This window comes from Myxocyprinus asiaticus, chromosome 22 (assembly GCF_019703515.2).
Source record: "Myxocyprinus asiaticus isolate MX2 ecotype Aquarium Trade chromosome 22, UBuf_Myxa_2, whole genome shotgun sequence".
Lineage (NCBI taxonomy): Eukaryota > Metazoa > Chordata > Actinopteri > Cypriniformes > Catostomidae > Myxocyprinus > Myxocyprinus asiaticus.
Window position 1 is genome coordinate 37,216,000 of NC_059365.1, and position 16,742 is coordinate 37,232,741.

The following is a 16,742-nucleotide window of genomic DNA, read 5'->3' on the forward strand; positions in this document are numbered from 1 at the left end:
AAGTAGTCTCTTGTTCCTCATTGTCTTAGCCAGTTTTACTGAACAGTCTTTGATATGTGACCAGGAAACTAATGCATGGAAACAGATGCGTACGGTTTCATCCATTTTGAGACTTGTTGTCTACGTGGTTTTTGACTTCTCTTGCCTTTTGTCTAACAATAAAGGGAGACAAAATTATTTCCAGGTCCAGACAGAATCTGCAGACATTTTAAAATTTTTAACACAATTTTTAGGGATAAATCTCAGTCCCACCAGGATTCGTGGCCCATTTTTTTAATTTGTATTTTGTAGCCCAAAATGACTGAATTTTCTATGGCCTTTCACAAAAATTGTGATGCCATTTGCAGTGTTGGGTTACTCAAAAAAGAAATCACTACAGATTACTAATTACTTCCCTAAAATTGTAATCAAACTTCATAACAAAGTAGTCACATTATTAATGACTTTACTTTTAAGTAACTTTTTTTTTTTTTCAATTTTGGAATGCCCAATTCCCAATGTGCTTTTAAGTCCTCTTGGTTGTGTAGTGATTCGCTTCAATCCGGGTGGCGGAGGACTAATCTCAGTTGCCTCCGCATCTGAGACCATCAACGTATCTTAACACGTGGCTTGTTGAGCGCGTTGCCACGGAGCCATCCACCGTGGCATCCACGCACAACTTACCCACTGAGAACGAACCACATAGCGACCATGAGGATGTTACCCCATGTGACTCTACCCTGCCTAGCAACCGGGCCAATTTGGTTGCTTAGGAGACCTGGCTGGAGTCACTCAGCATGCTTTGGGATTTGAACTAGCGAGCTAGCGAACTCCAGGGGTGGTAGCCAGCGTCTTTTACCACTGAGCTACCCAGGCCCCTTAAGTTACTTTCTAAATCACTTCACAGAAACTTTTTTTTTTTTTTCGCTGAACAAATCCAAAAATAATGTCTGTATTTCCTCATTCATTGTCACACACTCAGCACCACACGTTTCTCCTTTACAATGACTTGTTAAGGACATCACTCATGTTTTAAATGTATTCTGCATTCATTCTTATTTTAGACAACTGTGAAACCCAAATAATGTACTTAGTATTTGACTTAATTGAAAGTCTGTAATTGTAATCTGATACATTTTATAAATTTTTCAGCCATAGCGGACAATGCATGTAAACTTTGGTAAGGTTAAAAAAGTTGACCTACACTACCTTAGCTGTAAACTAAAAATGCAGGGGATTCAAATATGACGGGGATGCAAAATGTTTAATTAAACACGAAAATAATATGAAATAATAATAATAATGACAATAATTAAAAATTTCCCCAAACATTTTAAAAACAATTTTTTTGTTTTTTGTTTTTTTACTGCAATAGGTGGTAAAAACCATGTTATTGGAGATATTTACTAGTAAAATACTGGTCTATGAATCCAAATATCAGTACCGGGAGCTTTTTTGTAGTTTTAATTGTCCAGTCTATTTTAACAGACTATCTGTGCAAAAAGGGCAGTGGAAACTGATGCTACAGCAATGTTATACTAAAATACTAAAATACAAAAAATTCATGAATATTGGTGAACTTGTTACTTTAATAGTAATGGAGCATTTGTTCTGCCGCTGTCAAACACTGAGAGAAAAGCGATCAGATTACTTCAGTTTCACGGTTAATGTGTAGAAATTCTGGAAATTATACAAAATTGCAAACTACTGCAAATATTGCAGAGAGTGGTTTAATTTGTATTAGTTCTTGTGATCGCAAGGTCGTGAAATCCTGGATGGACTGAAATCTGTGGAGTTCAGCAGAATTGATTTAAAGGGATAGTTCACCAAAAAATGAAAATTCTCTGATAATTTACTCACCCTCATGTTATCTGAGATTTGTATGACTTACTTTCTTCAGCAAAACACTTTTGAAGATTTGTAGAAAAAGATCCAGGCTCAGCAAGTCCTTAGAATGGGAGAGGATAGTGATTAGATATTTGTAGGTCCAAAAAGCACAGATAGTCAGCATAAAAGACATCCATCCTATCTCCAGCAGTGACATTAATGTCTTCTAAAGTGAATCGATCACTTTGTGTGCAAAAAAGAACAATATTTAAGCACTTTTTGATATTAACCATTTTTATTGATTCCATTCAACAAATTAAATAAACATCGCAGAAAATGCGGAATCAAATTATGTACAATTAAACCCTTCCCCCGAACACCCCCACCCGACACAAACACTTACCCCAGTGGTCATAAATAAAAATAAATTAAAAAAACACACACACAAAAAATACATTTATAAATAAATAAAAAGCATATTTTCAAAAAACAATCAAATTGCACACATATTTAAAACTAGAGATCCCTCTCCACTAACCCTCCCCGAAAACCTTCCAAAAAGGCCAGATATCTGCCCCATTTCCTATCAAATAACCCCAGATTTCCCAGCCTTCAATACATCCCTTCCTCAAAGGCCGCCACCCTCCCCATCTCCGAGCACCACTCATGAAATGAGGGTGCTCCAACCGACCTCCAACCCCTTAAAATAACCTGTCTGGCGATCATGACGCTCGTTAGGACCCAACTCTTTATGTGCTGATTCTCAACATCGATGACCACCCCATCACCCAAAATACAGAGTCTGGGGCAAAGTGAAAGCCGAGTGCCCAATACATCACATATAAGACTCTGAACTTTCAACCAGAACTCCTGGATCTCAACACCCCCCCCCCCCCCAAAAGACATGAGTTATGTCTCCAACCCCTGATTGACATCGCCAGCAGGTGGGTGTGTCTTTAAGACCAAGCCTATACAATCTGGAAGGGGTCCAAAAAAATTGATGTAAAATCTTAAATTACATAAAGCGAATCCTTGTATCTCTAGATGCAGACTTGACATTTTTTAGGATCCTAGCCCACACCCCCTCCTCCAATGTCAAGTTTAGATCTTTCTCCCAAATTTTTTTGAGAGAATTCAAAGTTCCGTCCCCCGGTCTCTGAATTAGCAGGGAGTAATACACTGATGCCTCATGACCCTTCCAAAAGCAGCAATCACCACTCCCAGAGTATCTGCCGCACTGTGGGGGTTCCTGCCACTCCCAAAAACAGTGCAGAGTAGGTGGCGCAGCTGTAAATACTTATAAAACTGAGATCTGGGAATGCCAAAATGTTGAACCAAATTTTCAAAAGGTCTCAATACTCCACTCTCATATAGGTCACCAAGTGTATGAACCCCCCTCACAATCCAGTCTGACCAACAGAAAGGGGACTTATTAATACATAGTTTAGGGTTCAGCCATATGCTCGAGGCTACGTCCATATCGAGTGCAAATGCAAAATAACGGGGTGCAACTTAACCTCTCCGGCTAGTTTAATCGAAAGGCTTTGCAGTGGCGAGATAGGGGCAAGAACTTCTTTTTCAACCGGGGAGGGGCCCTCTCAGGTGGAAGTGACCAATGAGCCAAATGTCTAAGACCGAATGCATAATAATAAAACAAAATCTTGGGTAGGCCTAACCCACCTTTATCAGTCGGCCTATGTAACTTATTGAACTTTAACCTGGGACGCTTACCATTCCAAATGAAGGACTTCGCTATGCTATCAAATTACTTGAAATAAGAGAGGGGGACATCTACAGGGAGAGACTGTAGCAGGTAGTTGAATTTTGTAATACAATTCATTTTAATAACATTAATCTTCCCAATCATCGATAAATGTAATGAAGCCCAACTGTCCACATCATTCGAAAACCTTTTTATTAAGGAATCAAAATTAACTCTGACTAAATCAGACAAATTTGCTGGGAATAAAATTCCCAAATACTTAATTCCTTGTTTAGGCCACTGGAAGGCACCCGGCTGGAAGGCTGTTACTGGAGAGTATGCTGTCAAAGCCAAAGCTTCGGATTTAGACCAGTTGACTTTGTATCCTGAGAACTTGGAAAAGGAGTTAATTATTCTGTGGAGGCAAGTCATAGATCTAGTAGGGTCGGAGATGAATAATAAAATATCATCTGCGTAAAGCAGAAGCTTATGCGCCACACCTCCTGCAATCACCCCTGGTAAATCATCCACCTTTCTTATCGCGGCTGCTAATGGTTCCAGGGCAAGACAGAACAATAATGGGGAAAGAGGGCAACCCTGCCGGGTGCCCCTATCCAGAGTAAAATAATCTGAAATTAATCCGTTTGTTTGTACCGCTGCTACAGGGTGTCTGTAAAGTAACTTAATCCAACCAATAAATGTACTCCCGAACCCATACATTTCCAAAATCTTAAAAAGATAATCCCATTCTACCATATCAAATGCCTTTTCGGCGTCAAGTGAGATGGCAGCGACCGGAGATTGATCATTCGCTACTGACCACATGATATTGATGAGACGCCTAATATTATCAGAAGAGCTGCGGCCCCGAATAAACCCCACCTGATCTATATGTATAAGTGATGTCATAACTTAATCGATTAGCCAGAATTTTTGACAACATTTTTACATCTAACTGTATCAGGGAAATTGGGCGGTAACTTTTACTCTCGCTTGGATCTTTGTCCTTTTTAAGAATCAGACTGATCCGGGCTTGTGTCATGGTTGGCAGAAGCTTTCCATTCTTTAATGATTCCGTATAAACTTCTAACAAAACTGGAGCCAGTTCTGTAGCATAAGATTTGAAAAACTCCAATACAGTATCTCAATACAGTATCTGCAATACAGTATCTCAACCAAACTCAACCGGGCACAAGTAACGAAAGTTCCCTGTTTGCAATAGGGAGTTTTGGTGATATTAAGCAAGATTTTAGGAAAAGCCATCAGGCCCCGGACCCTTGCCTGTAGGCAAGGCCTAAATTTCCTCATCAAGCTCATCCAAGGTTATCTCAAAATCAAAATAATTTTTTTGCTCAGTCATCAGTTTAGGAAGATCTAATGGTTCCACAAAGTTCCTAATATCTTCATCAGTAGACGAAGACGTGGAACTATAGAGATCAAAGTAGAATTCTTTAAAAGCATTATTAATATTAATGGCCGAGTTAAATATTTCACCACCTGCAGATTTCACCGAGGGAATGGTAGAAAAAGACTCTTTCTGCTTTATATATCTAGCCAAAAGTTTTCCTGCTTTGTCCCCCGACTCTTTGCCCTGAATAACCAAAACTCCACTTTCCGCGACAAAATAGTATTATATCTATATTTCAATTGGGTCAATTCTTTGAGGCCGTCAGATGACATACGGCGCTTCAGCTCTGCCTCGGCACTTTTAATATTTCCTTCCAACTCCACAAGTTCTTGTGCTTTGGATTTTTTGGTGAATGAGGCATACTGTATGATTCGACCCCTAAGAACCGCCTTAAGTGCCTCCCAAGCCATGCCCACAGAGGATACCGAGGACCAGTTGGTCTCCATATAAACATTGATTTCAGTCTTTAACATTTGTTGGAAATCAGGATTTTGCAAAAGGGAATCATTAAGGCGCTAACTATATTATTTATTTTTCTCTGTATATGGCAGCACCTCTAAACTCACCAGGGCGTGATCTGAGACTAAGATATTTCCAATTGAGCAATCAACAACAGATGAAATGAGGGATTTGGATATATAAAAACAAAAAATCTATTCTAGAATAAATCTTATGGACTGATGAAAAAAATGTATAGTCCCTACCAGATTGGTTCAAAAGTCTCCAAATATCTGTAAGACCAAGATTTTTACACATCCTGTGAAGCGTCAATGTTGCTCTATGGGGTTTACACACTTTTGCTTCACTGTGATCAAGGACTGAGTCCATCAAAAGATTAAAGTCTCCTCCCAATATTATATCATGAGGGGTGCCAGTGGTTTGCAGCATCCCTTCAAGATCTATAAAAAATCTCTGATCATCAGCGTTAGGTGCGTAAATATTAGCCAAAATCAACCTTTGCCCTTGAATTTCAGCTAAAACAATAATGACTCTCCCTAATTTATCTTTAGTCTGTTTGAGACATTTGAATGTTGGATGTTTGTTAATCAATATAATGACTCCCTTGCTCTTACTTGAGCCAGCACTAAAAAAAACATGTCCACCCCATATCTTCCCAAATTTTTCATTTGAAGAAACACAATATCATATTTCTTAAGTTTAAGAAAAGTAATAACCTTTAGCCCCAACCCATTCACATTCTGTGTGGAGAGAGATAGTACACTCATATTAACATTTGACATTTTGATATAGTAGAAAAAATGTATTGTGTGTCAAAAACAAAATTATACAGACCATATTCCCCATTAGTGAAACAATCAAACCCCAAACTTCCCCCCGAACAAAACAAACAGAAAAAAGAAAAACATGCGCATTAACCCCATGCACGAAAGCGCCAACCGGCAACAATCCCTCTAAACTCAAAAGGTCCATGAACGCCCACAACAACTTTGCCATCGGATTGCTCATTTAAAATTACATAACAGAAAATACTTTGTAAAATAAACCCCAGCCAATAGGAAGAATGAACACAAAGAACGTGTAGATTCATTCACAGAACTGTCTCAAAGGTGTGATCTTCCACAAAATAAATTCCAGCTGATATAAAACCGTTCAGATTCCTCGGACAGACAAAGGAATGTTCACTGAGCTAGCTGTTATGAGTTCAGCGGATGACGTAATCATTCCAATGTCCCGTAAAAATACGCAACAAAACAGATTCCAGCCAGCAGGAGGAATAAGCACAAAGAACGAACAGATTAATCCACAGCTGTTCCAAAGGAGTGTTATTCAATAGAACAAGCTCCAGTTGCTAGGCGGAACCAATACAAAAAGAAACAAAACCGGCATTCCGGTTCCCCGGATGGTCAAGTCAGTTCACTCGGAGGCCACATAAACGTATATACCATGACTTACACAATCCGTCAACTATATAAAAGACATCCTTTGTGTGAGCATGTAGATATTTTGCGGTCATCCGTAGTGTCCACTCTCAAACTGGCCGGGAACTTCAATGCAAATGTAATCTTTCGTCAATGCAAAAGTTTCTTTAAGGAAAAATTTTATTCACAAAACAAATTTCAGCCGCTCGGCGGAGCCAATGCAAAAAGAAGAAAGAAACCAAAATGACGTCCAGCTTCCTCAAAAGCCAGAGTAAGTACAGCGAGTCGACCCACTCACATGAGAAACACCCAATGGTTTACTCACCCATTGATTCTATAAAAGACATTGCCTGATTGGGACATGTAAATACTTTGTGACCGTCCTTCATTTCTATTCTCAGTTTGGCCGGAAACATCAGAGCAAAAGTGATCTTTCGCTGATGTAAGAGTTTCTTACATTCCCGATCGCATTTCTCTCTTGTCAAACTTGCAAAGTCCGGGAACAAGAAAATATTATGGTTCTTCCAAGAAAGCTTCCCTTTGCTCCTCGACTGGCGCAACACAAGATCTTTATCGGATGATCTCAGAAATTTGGCCAGAATCGATTGGGGCCTTTCTCCCTCAGCAAATCTGTGAGCTGGGACTCTGTGAGCTCACTCAATTTCCAGTTTATGGCCTGTTATGTCGAGCAGACTCGGGAAAAGCTTGTCTAGGAATTTCACCATGTCTCTGCCCTCCTCATGCTCAGGAATTCCAACAATTCTAAACATTATTCCTGCGGCTTCTATTCTCAAGATCTTCAAGCATTTCAAGGAGATGTTCCAAATCAGCTTTGGTCGTGGGTGGATTAGCGGTTAATTCCCTCTCCGAAGACTCCATACAATCGATTCGTCTCTCAGCATCAGTCACTCTTGTAACTAACTCAGAGAATTTTATTTCCATCGGCGTAATCGATCGACGTATTACAGCGAGATCCTCCAAGTCAGCGAGAACCTTCGTCAGCATCACTGTCATGTTGGACAACTGACGCTGCATCACCTCTCCCGTCGCGCCATCCAAATCGAGTCCCCGGTCTATAGGCCTGTCGGGACTTTCATCCTGAACACGTAAGTGTCTTTTAATGTCTCCAGAGCCCGAGGATTTTGACTTCTTTGCCATGTTTGCCTCAAAGAGCAAATGTGTAATGAATTTCACCAGATTATAACATGAAAAGAATTAAAAATTTAGCAAAGTGCGCAGAGCTCGTCGCTCACACGTCTGTTTCTTGCATGGCGCCATGTGACCTCCATATTTAAGCACTTTTTAACTATAAAAGTTCGCTTTCAGTCAGGCGTTGATGAATGGCTGAATTTACCTGAGTGCTCCTGTGACACAAGTGCATTGGCATGTTCCTTTGACTCATTGGTTGTGTGTCTGTCGCGCGTCAGTTCACGTGCCATCGCGCTTATGTCACGGGAGCACTCGGGTAAATTCAGCCATTTGTCAACGTCTGACTGGAAGCAATCTTTTACAGTTAAAAAGTGCTTAAATATCATTCTTTTTCTCACACAAAGTGATCGATTCACTTTAGAATACAGTAATGTCTCCGCTGGAGACAGATGGATTACATTTATGCTGACTATCTGTGCTTTTTGGACCTACAAATATCTAATCACCATCCTCTCCCCATTCTACCTGCTGAGCCTGGATCTTTTTCTACAAATCTTCAAAAGTGTTTTGCAGAAAAAAGAAAGTCACATCTCAGATGGCATGAGGGTGAGTAAATTATCAGAGAATTTTCCTTTTTCTGTGAACTATCCCTTTAAACATGGAAATACACTCTAGCTGAAAGCATAATCGAACTGGTGAAAATATAAACACAAAGGGGCTGGAGATATTTAGAACTTTGTGACTGATGGGCATTCCAATTCTGTGGAAATCTGCCGAGCTTTCTGTGGATTCAGATTTCGTGTGTGCCTGTTTACTGTATTACCAACAGGTTATTTTGCAAATTTTTTGACATGATGATTTTAGAGGGGCCCTCAACCCAAATTGCTCTTGCCCTCTAAATTTGCCATGGTGGGGTACCTGAGGGTGTGTCTTAAATCCTGTCACAGACTGTTGCCAATCTTGAAAAAGCGGTCACCCATCTTGAAAGGATGGCAAAATTGCTACTCATGGCTTCTCATTGCCATCATAGGAACAAGCTCAGGTAGCAATTTCGGACAGCTTTGCCTTGCCTATTAACACCCCTCGAAAAACTTCTTTAGCTGGAAATCCTTTTTTTTTTTTTTTTTTTTCTCAGCTTCAAGGTCTGCCTGCCACAGATTAGTTCAGACTCTGTGCACTATTTCCCGGCAAGGAACATTTTAACTGTCGGAGAGGATAGTAGTATTAACATCACTCTGCCCCTCTCTTTCACACAGACTGCACTTCTCGTAGATTCAAGAAATCTCCTTTTCTTTTACATTACTGCAGGGGAGATTTGTGGTGATGCAATCACATCATGGTGATGTTTTAACAGCCCCTCATACACAGTCATGAGTGTGTGCGCACAGTGTTTGAGTTTAAATGCAATACAGTATCTCAACCAAACTCAACCGGGCACAAGTAACGAAAGTTCCCTGTTTGCAATAGGGAGTTTTGGTGATATTAAGCAAAATATATGTACCTTATGGGTTTTAAGGAATATTCTGTGTTAAATTCTTGAGCTCTATCGATAGCATCAGTGGTCTGCTGTCAACAGTGTTGGGTAGTAACAGATTACATGTAATCATGTATTACTCAATCAGATTACAACATTTAAGTACTTGAAATTAGATAAACAGATAATGTATAAACAGATTACATTTACTTTTGATGGATTACATAATAAACATTTTTAAAAGAGTGTCTAAGCCAGAGCCTAAAATATGTGCGATAGGCGTAGCAAGGTAGCACTACATACATTTAGGGCTGTCACGATTATGAAATTTGGCTGACGATTAATTGTCAAACAGATAGTTGCGATTATGATGATTAATTGTCTGTTTTAGAGCTCTCATAATTAATTGTCATATGAATTGTCATAATTAAGGTGCATGTGTGCTTCATACACCATAAGAAGTCATTTTTACTCGTGGTCGACCGATATATCGGCCGATATTCGGACTTTTTAATTATCTGCATCGGCCAATCAATTTTCCCATTTGGCCGATTTGTTTCTTAAGGGCGCTGAGAATCGGCTGCTTGCATGTGAAGTGACTGAGACATGTAAACTACCAGTCATGGTTCGTTTGGTTGCTATGTGCCATCGTGTTACTACAATAATAGACCGGTGTGCAACACAGTCTCATTTAAACGATCCGCATATCAGAGCCGCAGCAGACGCGTTTGAGCTCATAATGTTAAAGTGCTTGCCCGTTTCATTCTCCCTCTCTCTCCTCAGCAATTCCCTGTAACTTTTAACTGTCTTGTCTAATGATAAAAGGCAAATATCAATATAACTAGTATCATATACCATCTGCAAATATGCAGACACTGTATCTCGTTTAAACAGATGTAATAAGCTGACCTCACACAACTTGAGCACATCCAGCATCCTGTGGAGTGCTTAGTTATTTACCTCTAAAGCACGTATTCTAACAATCTCTCCTCAACAGTTCCCGGTAACTTTTCTAATGATAAAAGGCAAATATCAATAAAACTTCTATTATATACTTTTTGCAAATATGCAGATATCTCGATTAAACTGATGTAATTCAGGAACCTCACGAAAACCCAGCGTTTTCTTCCCGTCGAGCGCTCATCTAATATCTTCCTCTGAAGCACGTATTCCATCAGCCAGAATCAAAAACTTCAGGAACAGGATCAAAAGTTCTCTGATTCACAAATCATGATGGTCTGTGGTCACAATCCAAGCTGGCAATCCAGGCTGTTTAAACTGTCAGGAAATTGCTGGATCCACACGAGTGCATGATTACAACTTCAAGGCTGCTTCTGAAACCAGGAAAATGCTGCCTCCGGAGGATGTATACGGAGATAGGATGAAAATAAGGTGCTTTTCAAACTGTTCGGAGAGCAGTTTCCTTAAGAGTTCCATTCATTCAAAACAGCTGAAAGTTAACTGATTAGGCAGCAAGGTAGCAAGTCAGCTGCCTACATTTTCGGATGCAGCCCTAAGGTAAAAGCGCTTCTCGTGTGCATTTCTAACGTGGTCATGCCATCCATGGTTGCTGGACTACTGTGTGTACTGTTATTTCCTTCATCCTAATGTATTAACAATTCTTCATGTGCAAATAAACTACAAAAATTTGATGACTAAACAGAAATCTGAAGAAACTGCAATCTACCATTTAAAATACAATATTATTTAGTTTTGTGTGAAATTTAGTAAATATAGTGCTACATAAGAGTATAATTTTTTTTTTATTAATTAAAAAAAATATATATATTTTATGTTATTTACTATATTAAATTGTGTGATATATCAGCATTGTATCAGCCACCCTGCTCTCTGGATATCAGCCATTAAAAAACCCATATTTGTCGACCACTAATTTTTACATATTTAACTTCAAATATATAAATTAAATAATAAAATAGCGATATATGATGTCCTTTTAAGGGGTTAAAAACGTATGAATGACATGAAAAATAATGTTTTCAATATCCAAATATTTCTAGAAAATTATTATATATATATATATATTTTTTTTTGGACAATTTTACATTTAAACTGTTGTTTTTGGAACTCTTAACTTAATTTTTTTTATAAAAAAAATATAATATAAAATATATATTATTATATTTATTTTATATAATATTATTTTATACTATATTATGTTATGCAATGGTAAAATATTTCTGTCCTAATTTCTTATTAGGACTCCTACTTTCACATGCTCTTTGATTAAACCCACGAGACCTTTGAAATTTCGTTTCATCATTTTATCACTCCACAGAAATAGAGTAAGCGAGTGTCTCCTGTGTGTCATTAACACTGCATGTATGAACCCGCTATGACCAGGAATATTTGCCATTACATGATCGTTTAAAGTGAAACTGGAGGGCTTTGCATTCACTATCAAAGTTTATTTGTTCGTTTATATAGTCGCGGGAATTTGGTGCGAGCTTCTGCTGACAGCGCGTGCATCAGAGTGCTTGGGAAGCACTTCACATGCTCTTCTGGACAGGAGCTACTCTGCTTGACGTCCGCTGTGTTGCTCAGTGACGCTCGGAGTTTAACTGTGACACAAATGGCATTTTGTTCAAGGCATTTATATATTCCCTTAAAATTCCCTTATTTGGGCATTAAGATTGGAATTTTAAGTCCAAAATAATTGCGGTTAGATCAAATAACCGCAATCAGACAATTATCTAATAATTGCGAAAGGCCTACATACATTTAAGACAGACAGTGCTGTCCTGTTCCTCTCGTACATAATACATTTAAAATTAATTATTAGATTTTCAGCAAAACATGCCATAAGTAATCCAAAAGCAATCAGATTATACTACCTAAAAAGTTTAATATAAAAGATTACTTAATTGATTACAATTTTAGCATAGATTGTAATCAGTACCAGATTACATTTCAGAACTAATCTATCCAACATTGGCTGTAGAATGCAGCAGAAAATAGTTTAGACTCAGTTTGTAACAATGAATGACAAACATGATTGCAGTAGTGTACTTGCAATAGAAACCTAGTAGGCAAGTGTGCCGGACAACAAATGCACATTTAAAATATGCAACACTCAAACTTTAAAAAACCAAAAAAAATTTAAGCATTATATGTTGTATATGTATATTATATGTACAGTGCTAAGTTAGATACAACTCATCTCCTGACATGGAATGAACATGACATAACTGTTTGTAAAGCACTGTTTACAATGAGTAAACTCCACTCATAAGAATTGTGTCCGTAACTCTGAACCTGGCGCAATTCTTAATTCATCCATCTAGAAAAGTAGTCCCATTTCAAAAGGGTGACTGCGATATAGTAAGTTTACAGCTCAAAAACAAGTTTTTTACTAAATTCATGCAAGTGATTTTTTTTTTTTTAACATTGCGGGTTTAAAAGCCATATGTCGCTTGCTAGGTTTCTATTTTAACTGCATTACTGCAAATGTGTTTTTTGTTTGTTTTTACAAACTGAACATTGAGTTAATATTCTTTTGTTGTGGTAATTAAGTCTACATTGTATTTAACCTGGAATATTCCTGTAAAAATCCTGTACAAAATATATCTCTGGTTTTAAGTCCTGCCAAACTGAGAAAAGTATTTTTAGCCATATATTTTAGTCTATAATGAGATGCAGCCCTAGTTTCTGACCTTTTCTGACAGAGGGTTGCAACATTCTATGATCAGCTGTCTGCCCGTGTCGTCCTCTGAGTGTTTTCTGGGCAGGTTGCTTCGTGTTATTTGTCGTTAGGGGAATGAGAATCACAAATTAATCTGCTTCCATTGATGAGCTGCAGACTTGTTTTTGAGAGTTGCGAATGTGTGCAGGAGCAGGTTGAGATAATTGCTTTTTTTGGTTTGAATATTTCAGAGTTCATAATGTGTAATGAAGAAACTGTCTCACCAGAGTCACTAACAAATACACTTTATAATTTCACCTTTGATAAACAGTGAATTATAAAAACATAGATTAAAGGGTTCCTTTGGAGAAATGACAAAATAGTCCAAAAAGTTGAAGTACATTATTATTTTTAAAGCAGAATATCTACGGAATTACATGTAGAAAAATATGTTGCTTTTAACCGGGCTGTCTTTTTAAAATATTACAATTTTACCCAACCAGGTGACCTGAAATCGGAAAACCCGTCCAATAAGGACGCAGGAGAGGAGAAAGCAGAGGAAGACAATGATTACCACCGCAGCGATGAGCAGGTAGGATTCCCTGTACACATCTGACCTCACTAATATCTCACAAGGGAGGCTTACTCTCAGTGTGGCCTAGTTTGTATGAATGACCTCAGAATAAGTGAAAAGGGCTAAATTTGGAATAGCATGCTACTCTACTACTCTATCTTTGCTGTATACAGTATGTGTACTGTGCACAGGGTGCAAATTTGATGGAATATGGATGACCTAATAGTATTGCCAAAATGTGCAGTATACAATAGAGCACACTGCATTAAATACATGCGTTAAGCTTGACCTTCCATTTGCAGGGTGATGGATTAACCAGAAATATATCTGCCATAATCTTGTTCATTTTATTCTTGACTCATTACTTGCTCTGACTGCCAAGAGTTAAAACAAGTTTATCTAAAAATGCAAAACAACTGTTATATGTCCAAGATGATAACTGGACAGCACTCGCTGAATTTAATTTAATGTGATGAGGAGCCATCAGTGTAGCAACCTACTGTTTAAAATGTTTATTGATGCATAATAATAACTGTTTCACATAGTATTTAAAAAAAGGCAGTATTAAGTGTATGCAGAGTAGTAAGCAGTAGTAGTATTCCAGACCATATACCAAATACCCTACCCCTTCATATCTGTAATATCCAGTCCGTGTTCACAATCTTTTGCAGAGCCTGTTCCAGTGTTTCGGGTTTGGTTGTTTTATTAAAGACTATTTTATAGTAGAATTTGTATTCTTTCTGTTCTCTTAGATGGTTCTTAATAATGTAACAACAGAAGGCTGTTGTAATGTCGTCTAGAGCCTCAGTGCTGGTGTGTTTGGAATATATATTCACCTTGCAAAAGGATCTAATGCCACGTGGAGTATGTGCATGAGAGAGATTGGTTATTTGAGCATGAAGAATAAAGAAAATAGATGTGGACACAGTATGCTTGTATTGAAAAATGATTGAATGAGTTAAAGGGATAGTTTCCCCCAAAATGAAAATTCTGTCATTATTCACACATCCTTACAAGTTTGTTTCATCCACGGAATGCAAAAATTGATGCTGACAAAAGTTTAATATTTGTGTGAACAATTCCTTTAAGTGTGTGTCCTGTGGTTGTATCAAATGGGCTGAGGAGGGATTGTGTGTGTGTTTGTGTGGTCAGCGGTTTGTAAAGCTGAGACTTTTTTTGAATGAGAATTTTGGCCTCATATATTATGTAAAAAGTAAATAAAAATGTCAAGAGTACTCGCTCGGATACGCTTGGATGGCTGTGGAACATTTCTGCTAATGTGTCTGTTGGTCAAATCTGTCTGGATTGACCTTGGGAGCAGAAGTAATGGCAGAGAGAACCAGTCCATGCAGCATGTACATAGACTAGGAAGCAAAAAAGGAATTAATTAAATTAATTTGTAGACGCTCTTCTGTTCATGCAGAACATTTCACTCCACTGCTAATAGACAGATTGTCTGGTTAAAATTCAGCCTGCATCAGACTTACATTTAAATACTAATATGTTTTTGAAAATCTGAACCTCCTATTGTGGTATAATTGACTTGGGGAAAAAAAGAGACTTGGCAACTCCTATAAGATATAATACAAGAAATTGCACTTAAAGGGGACATGGAAAAACAAGCTTTTCCTTGCTCTTTTAAAATAATCTGTTATGTAGACATACTCCAATGCTTGGAATGCAAAACTCCCTCCCCACTCCACCCAGGTCATTTATGGATTGTCATAGTTATGACTTCACAACCTTGAGCACATTAACATGTGACCGCCCACATTTACATACAGTGTATCCGGAAAGTATTCACAGCGCTTCACTTTTTCCACATTTTGTTATGTTACAGCCTTATTCCAAAATGGATTCAATTCATTATTTTCCTCAAAATTCTACAAACAATACCCCATAATGACAATGTGAAAGAAGTTTGTTTGAAATCTTTGCAAATTTATTAAAAATAAAAAATGAAAAAAATCACATGTACATAAGTATTCACAGCTCTTGCCATGACACTCAAAATTGAGCTCAGGTGCATCCTGTTTCCACTGTTCATCCTTGAGATGTTTCTACAACTTGATTGGAATCCACCTGTGGTAAATTCAGTTGATTGGACATGATTTGGCAAGGCACACACCTGTCTATATAAGGTCCCACAGTTAACAGTGCACGTCAGAGCACAAACCAAGCCATGAAGTCCAAGGAATTGTCTGTAGACCTCCGAGACAGGATTGTATCGAGGCACAGATCTGGGGAAGGGTACAGAAAAATTTCTGCCGCATTGAAGGTCCCAATGAGCACAGTGTCCTCCATCATCCGTAAATGGAAGAAGTCTGGAACCACCAGGACTCTTCCTAGAGCTGGCCGCCCGGCCAAACTGAGCGATCGGGGGAGAAGGGCCTTTATCAGGGAGGTGATCAACAACCCGATGGTCACTCTGACAGAGCTCCAGCATTTCTCTGTGGACAGAGGAGAAACTTCCAGAAGAACAACCATCTCTGCAGCACTCCACCAATCAGGCCTGTATGGTAGAGTGGCCAGACGGAAGCCACTCCTCAGTAAAAGGCACATGACAGCCCGCTGGAGTTTGCCAAAAGGCACCTGAAGGACTCTCAGACCATGAGAAACAAAGATTGAACTCTTTGGCCTGAATGGCAAGCGTCATGTCTGGAGGAAACCAGGCACCGCTCATCACCTGGCCAATACCATCCCTACAGTGAAGCATGGTGGTGGCAGCATCATGCTGTGGGGATGTTTTTCAGCAGCAGGAACTGGGAGAATAGTCAGGATCGAGGGAAAGATGAATGCAGCAATGTACAGAGACATCCTTGATGAAAACCTGCTCACTCACTTAGACTAGGGTGAAGGTTCATCTTCCAACAGGACAACGACCCTAAGCACACAGCCAAGATAACAAAGGAGTGGCTCCGGGACAACTCTGTGAATGTCCTTGAATGGCCCAGCCAGAGCTCTGGAGAGATCTGAAAATGGCTGTGCACTGATGCTCCCCATCCAACCTGATGGAGCTTGAGAGGTCCTGCAAAGAAGAATGGGAGAAACTGATAAAAAATAGGTGTGCCAAGCTTGTAGCATCATACTCAAAAAGACTTGAGGC

General features: G+C 38.8%; 1 protein-coding gene across 2 annotated transcripts in view; it reads left to right on the forward strand.

The window, feature by feature from the left end:
- Positions 1–16,742, forward strand: part of LOC127412585 (polycomb group RING finger protein 3-like) — an 81,162-nt gene that overhangs the window by 51,377 nt on the left and 13,043 nt on the right. For both annotated transcript variants that reach the window (XM_051649055.1, XM_051649056.1), the window contains one exon: positions 13,566–13,654. In XM_051649055.1, the coding sequence (XP_051505015.1) occupies positions 13,566–13,654 (89 nt within the window). The remainder of the gene's footprint in view (positions 1–13,565; positions 13,655–16,742) is intronic.